This window comes from Silurus aristotelis (genome assembly GCF_946808225.1).
Source record: "Silurus aristotelis genome assembly, chromosome: 1".
Taxonomy (NCBI): domain Eukaryota; kingdom Metazoa; phylum Chordata; class Actinopteri; order Siluriformes; family Siluridae; genus Silurus; species Silurus aristotelis.
This window is the reverse complement of record NC_139574.1, coordinates 31,021,580-31,034,062: the sequence shown is the minus strand read 5'-3', so window position 1 is coordinate 31,034,062 and position 12,483 is coordinate 31,021,580. Positions and strand designations below refer to the sequence as shown.

The window sequence follows — 12,483 nt, the reverse complement described above, 5'->3', positions numbered from 1 at the left end:
ATTTCCCCCACTGTACTTTTCCAGTTTTTAATACTCTAATCAACATGGGCATGGACAAATATGGATCCTTTATGCAAATGTATGTTTATTATAAGTGAAACCAAACTCAACATTGAGCATGAACACAACATTTATTTGCAAATGTATTAAAGTAATTATGGTGTTTTAAATTATATAAATCATCAGATCTTCTTCTGCTATATTTCCATAGGGACGGTTTAATTGCTGGATGCGTGCATCATGGTGGATTTCGGTGCTTGATTTAAGACTTGCCGCATCAGCAAAACAAATGTTACTTTCGGTGGAGATTTTTTATTGATATACTGTATCTAAATAAAGAAAGAATGTCATGAATAGATGTGTGTTCTGTTAAATGTTTTAATTACATCTCGTTTATATTTATTGAAGAACATTTATATACAACTTGTCAAACATAAATGCACGCTGCATTAATTACGAGTTAATAAAATTAGTGCTGTTTTAAGAATAAGGGAGATGTGCAGACCTGCAGTAACAAGGGAATAAAGTTGATCAGCCACACCATTAAGTTATGGGAAAGAGTAGTGGACGCCTGGCTGAGAGAAGAGGTGACCATCTGTGAGCAACCGTATGGAGAAAGCGTACGACAGGGTGCCGAGAGAGGAGTTGTGGTATTGTATGAGGAAGTCAGGTGTGTCAGAGAAGTATGTGAGGGTGGTGCAGGACATGTATGAGGACAGTGTGACAGCAGTGAAGTGTGCAGTAGGAACGACAGACTGGTTCAAGGTGGAGGTGGGACTGTATCAAGGATCGGATCTGAGCCCTTTCCTCTTTGCAGTGGTGATGGACAGGTTGACGTACGAGGTCAGACAGGAGTCTCCATGGACTATGATATTTGTGGATGATATTGTGATTTGTGGTGAGAGTAGGGAGCAGGTTGAGAAGAGCCTGGAGAGGTGGATGAACGTGCTGGAGAGGAGGGGAATGAAAGTCAGTAGGAGTAAGACAGAGTACATGTATGTGAATGAGAAGGGCAGTGGAGTGGTGCGGGTTGCAGCGAGAAGAGGTGGAGAAGATGGATGAGTTTAAGTACCTGGGATCAACAGAACTGGCTCTTCTCCTCCTTCCACTTGAGGATGCCCCACAGGTGCTCAATCGGGTTCAGGTCTCTAGACATACTTGGCCACTCCATCACATTCACCTTCAGCTTCCTTAACAAGGCAGTTGTCATTTTGGCAGTGTGTTTGGTGGCATTTTCATGCTGGTTATCTGGAAAAATTGACAAATTAAAGTGTATTTGAATGAAATTAGGATTCTTTTTTAGGACTTCTTCTTCTTCTTTCGGCTGCTCCCATTAGGGGTCGCCACAGCGGATCATCCGTCTCCATACCACCCTGTCCTCTATATCTGCCTCTTTTACACCAACTACCTGCATGTCTTCCCTCACCACATCCATGAACCTCCTCCTTGGCCTTCCTCTTTTCCTCCTACCTGGTGGCTCCATCTTCAGCATTTTTCTACCAATATAATTCATGTCCCTTCTCTGCACATGTCCAAACCATCTCAATCTCGCCTCCCTCACCTTGTCACCAAAACATCCTACATGTGCTGTCCCTCTAATAAACTCATTTCTAATCTTGTCCATCCTCGTCACTCCCAACGAAAACCTCAACATCTTCAGCTCTGCTACCTCCAGCTCCACCTCCTGTCTTTTACTCAATGCCACTGTCTCTAATCCATACAACATCGCAGGTCTCACCACAGTCCTATAAACTTTCCCTTTCATTCTTGCAGATACTCTTCTATCACAAATCACTCCTGTCACTCTTCTCCACCCACTCCACCCTGCCTGCACTCTTTTCTTTACTTCCCTAACACACTCTCCATTACTTTGCACTGTTGACCCCAGGTACTTGAACTCCTCCACCTTCTCCACCTCTTCTCCCTGCAACCGCATCACTCCACTGCCCTCCCTCTCATTCACACACATGTACTCTGTCTTACACCTACTGACTTTCATTCCCCTTCTCTCCAGCGCATATCTCCACCTCTCCAGGCTCTTCTTAACCTGCTCTCTACTCTCACCACAAATCACAATATCATCTGCAAACATCATAGTCCAGGGAGACTCCTGTCTGACCTCGTCCGTCAACCTGTCCATCACCACTGCAAACAGGAAAGGGCTCAGGGCCGATCCTTGATGCAGTCCAACCTTCACCCTGAACCAGTCTGTCGTACCTACTGCACACTTTACTGCCGTCACACTGTCCTCATACATGTCCTGCACCACCCTCACATACTTCTCTGACACACCTGACTTCCTCATACAATACCACAACTCCTCTCTCGGCACCCTGTCGTACGCTTTCTCTAAATCCACAAATACACAATGCAGCTCCTTCTGTCCTTCTCTATACTTCTCCATCAACATCCTTAAAGCAAATAAGGCATCTGTGGTGCTCTTCCTTGGCATGAAACCATACTGTTGCTCACAGATGGTCACCTCTTCTCTCAACCTGGCTTCCACTACTCTTTCCCATAACTTCATGGTGTGACTGATCAACTTAATTCCCCTGTAGTTACTGCAGGTCTGCACATCTCCCTTATGCTTAAAGATCGGTACCAGCACACTCCTTCTCCATTCCTCAGGCATCCTCTCCCCTTCCAGAATCCTGTTAAACAATCTGGTTAAAAACTCCACTGCCATCTCTCCTAAACATCTCCACGCTTCTACCGGTATGTCATCTGGTCCAACCGACTTTCCATTCTTCATCCTCTTAATCGCTGCTCTCACTTCCTCCTTACTAATCCTATCTACATCCTGCTTTACTAACTCCACATCCTCCAACCTTCTCTCTCTCTGATTTTCCTCATTCATCAGCTGCTCAAAATACTCCCTCCATCTTCTCAACACACTCTCCTCACTAGTCAACACATTTCCCTCTCCATCCTTTATTGCTCTAACTTGCAGTACATCCTTCCCAGCTTGGTCCCTCTGCTTGGCCAATCGGTATAAATCCTTTTCTCCTTCCTTAGTGTCCAACCTCTTATACAGTTCCTCATATGCCTTTTCCTTGGCTTTCGCCACATCCCTTTTAACCTGCTGCCGCATCTCCTTGTACTCCTGCCTACTTTTCTCATCACTCTGTCGATCCCACTTCTGTTTTGCCAACCTCTTCCCCCTAATGCTCTCCTGCACTTCCTCATTCCACCACCACGTCTCCTTGTCTTGCTTTCTATTTCCAGATGTCACACCAAGTACTTTTCTAGCTGCCTCCCTCATCACTCCTGCAGTAGTTGCCCAATCATCCGGCACCTCTTCACCTCCACCGAGCCCCTGTCTGACCTCTTCCCTGAACCTCACACTACACTCTTCCTCCTTTAGTTTCCACCATCTTATTCTTCTTTCAAACCTTACTTTCCTCCTCTTCTTCTTCGCCTCCAAAACCATCCTACAGACCACCATCCGATGCTGTCTAGCTACACTGTCCCCCGCCAACACCTTACAGTCTCCAATCTCCTTCAGGTTGCATCTCCTACACAGAAGATAATCCACCTGTGTGCACCTTCCTCCACTCTTATACGTCACCCTATGATCCTCCTTCTTCTTAAAATACGTGTTCACCACTGCCATTTCCATCCTTTTAGCAAAATCTACCACCATCTGACCTTCCACATTCCTCTCCTTAAAACCATACCTACCCATCACCTCCTCATCACCTCTGTTCCCTTCACCTACATGCCCATTAAAGTCTGCCCCAATCACCAATCGTTCTTTCCTAGGTACACCATCTACCACTTCATCTAATTCACTCCAGAATCTTTCTTTCTCCTCCATCTCACAGCCAACTTGTGGAGCATAGGCACTGATGACATTTATCATCATCCCTTCAACTTCCACCTTCACGATCATCACCCTATCAGAAACTCTCTTCACCTCCACTACACTCTTACTGTACGCTTCCTTCAGAATCACCCCTACACCATTTCTCTTCCCATCCACACCATGATAAAACAGTTTAAACCCACCTCCAATGTTCCTGGCCTTACTCCCTTTCCACTTGGTCTCCTGAACACACAACACATCTACCTTTCTCCTCTCCATCATATCAGCTATCTCTCTCCCTTTACCCGTCATAGTACCAACATTTAAAGTACCAACCCGAACCTCTACTCTCCTACACTGCTCCTTTTCCTGCCGTCTCTGTAGACGCCTTCCTCCTCTCCTTCTCCTCCTTCGGCCAACAGTAGCCCAATTTCCACCGGTACCCTGTCGGCTAACGATACCTGTGGCGGTCGTTGTTAACCCGGGCCTCGACCGATCCGGTATGAAATTCTCATTTGTGATCCGCATATTTGATTTGGCACATGTTTTACGCTGGATGCCCTTTCTAACGCAACCCTCCCCATTTACCCGGGCTTGGGACCGGCACTAAGAGTACACTGGCGTGTGCCCCCCTAATGGCTGGGTTAGGATTCTTTTTTAGGACAATTTCAATAAAAATTTACCGTCCTGGTTTAATTTTCAGATCGTGGCGAACTTCAGAGTATGTTCTCCAACAAAACATGTGAGTTAGCAAACACTGCAAGACCATGTGTGGGTAAAGCGATGTACCACATCCAGGAACTAACAGACAAACTAGACCACTGGGCCCAGGAGGTAATAACAACATCTTTAGGCCGAGATTGATGTCATACACCCAAGCACATTATTCTGATATAATTCCTGCTTCACTGGTTAACAGGTAATAAATGTTTTTAATAGCAGCAGCCCTAATAAAGACTTATAGTATTGTCGATGTTATATATAATTGGATTAAAAGGAAAAGCACACATTGATTCATTTCTGTTACATTTCTGCAAGGAGTCTCCAGTGCCAAGCATAAGCACTCACAGGAAGTAACTCTTTATGTGCAATGTTGTAAATGTAACTGTAAACAACCTTTTTGTAGCCAGAGTGTCATATTTATTTAATATATCTTATATATAAGATTTGCATTTGCTTATGTTTTTATTTTTTGCTACAGGTAGCTACTAAACACCACTATATTTCTGAAGGAAAAACCAAAAACAACAGCACCTTAAGGTATGCATTATTTGTGTTATCATTGTTGCATTTTGTTAATGTTGATTAATAATTTGTGTATCTTAAATCCTAGGGTTGAGTCGACGCATCTGCAAACTGAGCTATGTGTTGAAGGCGTGGGAATTTATTATGGTATGCGTCGAATGCTGTTGTAGTTTTTGTGTTTGCTTTAGTGCATTCGAAAAGGTGAAACCATGAAATTGTTTCATGTTTAATATCTGATTGGTCTTGGAAGTCCTTCTTTCTTCTTTTTTTTTTTTTTTTTTTTTTTTTAAGCTAAATGGCTTCTACACTCATTAATCAGCAGCTTGTAGAATAGCACTTGATCCAGTACATCACATTACTACTTACAAAAATCATACATTTTTATTTACAAATTAAATAAAGTAATTCCATTTGTTTTGTTTAATTATTGCACTCTCCTTTAAACCAAATGTGCCCATGGTTAGAAGGATAAGCTGACAAGTGTAGTTCCTAATTTGATCCACAAAAAATATCAGTCCTTGAGATAAGTAGTGTCTCTAATTAAGATCCATCTCCTCTTTTGTCCTCTGATTGAAAAAAAAAACATTTTCATGCTCTTAAGTTCAAGGTCAGAATTGCATGTAGATGAGAAACGCCTCATTTACGCCCAATAACGGTCGCGTGTAACTTCTGAATAAATCCATTGTCACGTCTGAGGCACCTTCGGTTATAAATGCTTACTATGTGCGTGCTTAACTCAACTATGAATACTCCTCGTTAGAAGCCTGCTGGAAACAAGCTGCATGAACTAACAGTCAAAATCCAAACAACTCACAAATGTCTTGGTTCTGCCTTGTAATTTCTTAGACGGATTATTGAGTACTTCTGTTCTTTTTTTTTTTTTTTATGTAGAAAATGAAACGTCGTGTCCCTTCTGGAAGGGGACAGGTGGCGTTCTGCTGGAGGTGGTGTCACTTATCAAGCGCCTGGAGTCAGATCGGCAAGAAGCCAAGGAGGCACTGCAAGAGGAATGGCATAAAGCACAGCGTCTAAAAGGAAAACAGGACAGTCTCTCTCTGTGGAAACAACAACAGTTTCCTGTGGCGGTGCAGCTAGGTCCATTTGGAAATAAAGCTGTTATGTTTCGTCTAATAAACTGCTATTGTTTCTTTTCTGATGAAATAGTGCATTCTGTCTAATAAATTGCTACTTTTTAAAATATATATATATATATATATATTTTTTTTTTTTGTAGAATATGAAGCCTGCAGCAGAGACATAACAGAGCTGAGATGGCATCTTAAAATAAATAATGGTCGAATGCAGCAAGTCAGAGGCATGCTGAAGCAGGCCGAGAGGAAAAATCGTCAGCTTCTTGAGAATATTGATTTTGTAAAAAAACAGGTTCCACTCGTGAAGGAGAAATTGTGCTTGGAAAATAGAAACACGAAGCAGATAGAATCAGCTCGTTCGGAGGTGAGAACAGCTGACTGCATACTCATAGTATCCTTCAAGTGAATATTAGGGATACAAGAGAGTTCTAAGAAGAACGTTTTAAATGTTAGAGAGAAATAAAATCCAGGTTAGACATGCTAAGGCTTCTTTCAAAATGCTGAAACTAGAGAATCTTTCAATAAATGGTTTATGATGTTCATACGTGTAATTGTCTCATACTTGATTTAGGTTAGTGAGGTGCTCAGGAAGTTGACCCACGAGCTGAGCAAATCCCAGCAGGAGTTGGAGAATGATGAACTGCAGATGAATAACGAAAGAGACTTTATGACACAGGCACTCAAAAATATCCGGACACAGCTTAAAGAGCAAATGTGAGTCAGTGAATTATATAGTGCACTATGTAGAATGCACAAGTCTTTATGTTTTGCCCTTTGTAGTGCACATACACTATATACTTTGTATAGAACAGGAAGCCATTTGGAATTTGGTTAACTAATAGCTGCATCAATGTTATTGTGTGCCCTATGTAATAAGTGAGCGAATACTGTTATGGATGGCAATCAGTTCTTTTATGTTGTAAAATATTAGAAATCAGAACCTCTTATTAAGGAAAAAATTATTTAAAGAAATCAGAATAACTTTATTCTACAATGCATTAGACATAAACTGAACTTATCAAGCATTGTCATTTTATGAACAGTATTTTAAACATTCCTATTAGTTATTTCCTTATCAAAAGTATGTAGTCTTATTGAATAATATCAAATGACATGCAATAACCTTTAACTCCAACATCATTTTTTGCATTCAGCACCGAACTCCAGCAGCTGAAGGCTTCCTGGGATGTTTCTAGTGCTATAATTTGCGAGACAGAGAAAAAGTCTGCGTTGAAGGATAAACAGGTTGAGGCCATGCTTCAGCAGATCCCCACACTAGAAACACAAGAGACCGAACTGAGCAATTCTGTGAGTGTTATTTCTGAAATAAATAACGTATACCCTGTGAACATGCGTCCACAACAACAATTATCAACGAATAACTTTATATATGTACAGTACCTTTACTTTTCTTTATTTTGATTATTTTCAACATAGTACATTAATATTAAAGACATCCAAGCTATAAAAGGAACATGTATGGAGTATGTAGTAAACAAAAACGTGGTAAATGACCCAGAATTTTTTTAATTTTTAATTATTTAAATGATCCAACTTTTGTGAAATTCCCAGAGGTGTTGAGTGCTTGTTGGCTGCTTTTCTTTCACTCTCCTTTCCAGCTCATCCTAAACCTAAAATTAGATCGGGTATGGGTACCAGGTCAACTGATGCAGTACTCTATTACTCTCCATCTTGAGCAAATAGCTCTCACATAACCTTGAGGTATGTTTGGGTTATTGTCCTGTTGGAAAACAAACGATAGTCCCACTAAGTGCAAACTAGATGGGATGGCATGTTGGTGCAAAATGCTGTTGTAGACATGCTGGTTAAGTGTGCCCTCAATTTTGACAAAATAACCAACAGTATCACCGACAAAGTACCCCCACACCATCAGACCTTCTTCTTCATGCTTCACACTGGGAACCAAACATTCAGGAACCATCTGTTCACCCGCCGTAAATCCAGCAAAGGCATGGCGGTTAGAAACAAAAATCTTAAACTTCAGTCCAAAGGACAGTTTCCAAAGACAGACCATTTCTTGTGATTCTTTGACCCAAGCAAGTCTCTTCTGATAGTTGTTCTTCCGAAGTGATGGTTTATTTGTCGCAGTTTGACCATGAAGGCCTGACTAATGCAGTCTTCTCTAAATAGTGGATGTTGAAATATGTCTGTCACTCTAACGCGAGAAGCATTGATGTAAATCGGCAGTAACTGAAGCTGTTAATTTGAATAAACATATCCTCTGCAGCAGAGGTAGCTCTTGGTCTTACTTTCCTGGGACGTTCCTTATGAGAGCCTGTTTAATCTTAGCGTTTGATGGTTTTGGCAACTGTGCTTGGGGTTTTTGAGGTTTTTCTAATGATGACAAGGCAACTGATGGTCTAAAGCATTGGTCCCCAACCCCTGGGCTATGGACCAGCACCGGTCTGTGGGTCAATTGGCCGCACAAAAAGAATACATAACTTACATTATTTACGTTTTATTTAATAACTGTTTCTAAACAATGTTTTATTTTGGAAAACTATGGATTCTCTCCACCACATCTGTTAATGATTTACTCTTGATGCATGTCAAGATGCCTCGGTCACATGTCTTACCTCCATCTGCTACCTTCTTAAAGGGGCTGCTCCGGCCACTAACACAAAATACATTACCGCTAAATTGAAACCCCCAAGCAAGCAAAATTAACAAAAAACAACACATTGGATTTACGTTTATTATTATATTTATAAAATACCAGTTTTTATGCCAGTCGTATAATTTTATTTTGTTGTATTTATCCGCCACACCTTAAAGGCTGGTCCGTAAAAAAATTGTCTGACATTAACCCGGTCCGTGGCGCAACAAAGTCTGAAGAAAAACGGAAAAATCTGAAATCTCAAACATATTCTTTGATGTTTACTACATAATTTAATGCATGTTCTTTCGTGGTGTGGATTTCTTGATGTTAAGAATATTTATTTTTCAGCACACCCTGGAGCATTTTTTTTCTCTTATACCAAAATACTTTTCAAACAATTAAAGTGTTCAACTTTATTAAAGAATAGCATGTATTTATTTTTATCCATGTTCAGTATAGGTACATTTAATGTTATTGCAGCTGTGAACTGCCATTATCATGTTGCAGCAAAGGCTTTCCTTTTGTCAGAAAGTGTACTGATTGTTACAAAGCACTGACACTGGAGTCTCCTTCTATAAATGTCAAATAAACATCTCCTTACAGAAAATACAGATTACTGGATACAACATGTTTTTAGTAAATCTTGCTAAAATTAACCTTCTTGATTTAGGTTGTGGAACTGAAAGCAAAACTACGAAGTCATGAAAAAATACTGTCTGACAAATATGCTGACTTTACAAATTTTCTAAAGCAGATTCAAACAACTGTAAGTATTGTTTTTTAGTAATGCTAATCCATTAATACTAATGTGTTGCTAATATTTTTAACCCCCCCCCCCCCCCCCCACACACACACACACACACACACACACACACACACACACAGACATTTTCAGTCGTCCTCTAGAGGGCAGAAAAGGCCCATGATTTATTTTAGATATTGGTCCATAGTCTTAAACACGACACCCACCATTTTGTTGTACCACTGGTTTCATGTTTAGACCTTTTAATGCAAATTTTACATTACATACAGCATTATAACAATTGAGTATGTAGTGCAGTGCATAAGCCAAAGGTGAATGAGATAATCTTTTTAAGACCTTATTACTATATATATATATATATATATATATATATATATATATATATATATATATATATATATGAGAAAAAATATCTATGTTGTAAAATGCATGGACAAATGAAAAAAATTAAAAAGCATGACTAGTCCAAATGCCATGTTTCCAGTACAATAAGCTGCATAAACAAGCAGCAGCATCACAGATACAGCCAAATCTCGTCTTCATCCTGCAGCATGTTTGCTCATGCCTGCATGCTGTTTTAAAAATTACACTTTTATAAATATGTATACAAAATCATAGCTGTCACGCTTATCGTTTATCAGAGGCTTGAAGGAGAAGCAACCGTCTGCCAGTCTGAGGAGATTTTCAGCAGGAAGCATCAGGAGCTCTTGCACCTGCGTGATAAAAATAAGGACCATGAATTAGAAGCAGAGGATTATAATAAGAAGATCTGTCAAAGGTTTGCTGCTCTATGTACTGTTTACATTGTACCTTTACTCGATGCTTTACTGTGCAGGCTGAGTCATTTATTACATAGTTTCTACACAATGAACATTGTGCCATAAGCACAACACAACAAACGATCTGCCGTAAACACTATTCATCAAGCCCTGTATAATAAACAGTGTAAACACTATACAATAAAAGCAAACACCTTGAAACAAATGCTACACAATAAACACTATACAGTAAACATTATGGAGCATTCATTACAAAACAAACCCAATATAACCAATACTACCTATTAAACACTATACAGTAAACACTATATTATCTTCACTCTCCAATAAACATTACCCAGCAGAATAAAACACCCTATATTAAACACTATACATTAGAAACAATTAAATAAACAATATATAGCAAGCAATAAATACTATGCGCAATACAATTAATATTCTGCAATATTCACTGTACACTTAGCACTGTATAATTTACAGTATAAACACTAAACCCTCTAGCCTCTATAACATTCATTAAATAGCACTTATAACCAATACTGCATATAAAACACTACACAGTAAACACTAAATAACAGTCACTCTCCAATAAACAGAACACAGACCAATAAACACCACACAGCAAACACTATGCACGAGACACTATTCCTACTCAACACTACTGTACATTTACCAGTCTGTAGCAAACGGTTTAAGACAAAAAGCTACAAAATCAACACTTTAAAATGAAAACTAAACACTTCCCAACAATCACTATGCAGGAAACAATACACAGTTAACATCAATTGACAACACATACTATGAATCACTTAAATCATACAAAATAACTCTGCAATAAACACTTTACAACAAACACTACACTGCAACTATGCAATAATCAGTATACAATAAATACTATATGATGAAACACTTTACAATAAACAGTGTACACCAAACACCATATAATAAACAGTATATGACTGTAACCACTGTATACCAGTTATTCAATAAGCACTACACTATAAACAATCTACATTTTTACTCAAAAAATAAACATGCTGTAATCTGCATGTCAAAAACACTATACAACCATCGCTATACACCAAACACTATATAGTTAACAATAAGCGATGAACAGTATACAAGAAACGCTATAAAGTAAACAATACACAATACAAGTACAAATTTCTGTCTGTTAAGCACTACAGTATATAGTCATTACTCTGCAATATTATATATACAGTATGCAATACATAACAAACTATGCAACCAAACGTATACAATAATCACTCAGCAACTATATAATAAACAGTCTACATTAAACACATACAAATACAATATACTAATAATAATATTCTATGTAATAATAATAATATTATCTGAAATATTTTTACAAACTCAATACGAAAACTGTGTAAAAAATAAACACTAAATGCTAGCTTGGCGATACTGAGGTAGGAACCCCCAACCCTCCAATCAATAAACCAGAGCCCAGGTAAACCTCCCCACACTAAAGAGGAAGCACTGTACAAAAACACAGTATCATTATACAACACCATGCACTGTGCAACAAATAACATGCGCATTACAATTACCACTATACTGTAAACACTGTCCAGCGAAGACTATACAGAAAATGTGGTATGAAAAATATGAAGCCTATGAAGTTGTTACACTACAGCAGTAAAGAGAGCTGTCAAGTTATGATCATTATACTGTTTGGCATAATCTGCACGTATTTAATGAGTGTCCGTTTCTCCTTGTTCTAGATTTGTATTATTTTATCTAATGAAGTGATAATGTGAATATTTGCCTTGTGTGTGTGTGAATGTGTGTGTTTTACTCATTGTAGCAAGAAGGCAGTGCAGCAGCTGCAGAAGGACCAAAAGCGGATACTAGAGAAGATCAGTGAGAATGAGGAACAGAGGGATCAGGCCAAGGGTGAGCTGGCACTGCACAACACTCGCCACACTAACACCAAGGCTCAGCTGGAGGACCTGGAGCATCAGACACTTGTTCAGGAGCAGAGCATGAGGGTAAGAAAAGTCTTCATAGTCCACCCAATTTCTGAAAATACTACTGCTTTTAATTCTATTTTAATACCCAGTCATATGGGTAGCCATGCGACCAGCAAAACCAGTAACCAAGCCTCATTATTATATCTCAAGTCATCTTTCATTAATTTTCATGAGTACATCTCA

The 12,483-nt window shown here is 39.3% G+C and overlaps 1 protein-coding gene across 2 annotated transcripts in view; it reads left to right on the top strand.

Annotated features, from left to right (window-relative positions):
- Positions 1 to 12,483, top strand: part of ccdc178 (coiled-coil domain containing 178) — a 32,672-nt gene that overhangs the window by 1,900 nt on the left and 18,289 nt on the right. For both annotated transcript variants that reach the window (XM_083521436.1, XM_083521437.1), the window contains exons 3-12: positions 4,509 to 4,639; positions 5,007 to 5,065; positions 5,139 to 5,197; positions 5,942 to 6,145; positions 6,285 to 6,505; positions 6,713 to 6,855; positions 7,296 to 7,449; positions 9,432 to 9,527; positions 10,166 to 10,302; positions 12,135 to 12,318. In XM_083521436.1, the coding sequence (XP_083377562.1) occupies positions 4,509 to 4,639; positions 5,007 to 5,065; positions 5,139 to 5,197; positions 5,942 to 6,145; positions 6,285 to 6,505; positions 6,713 to 6,855; positions 7,296 to 7,449; positions 9,432 to 9,527; positions 10,166 to 10,302; positions 12,135 to 12,318 (1,388 nt within the window). The remainder of the gene's footprint in view (positions 1 to 4,508; positions 4,640 to 5,006; positions 5,066 to 5,138; positions 5,198 to 5,941; positions 6,146 to 6,284; positions 6,506 to 6,712; positions 6,856 to 7,295; positions 7,450 to 9,431; positions 9,528 to 10,165; positions 10,303 to 12,134; positions 12,319 to 12,483) is intronic.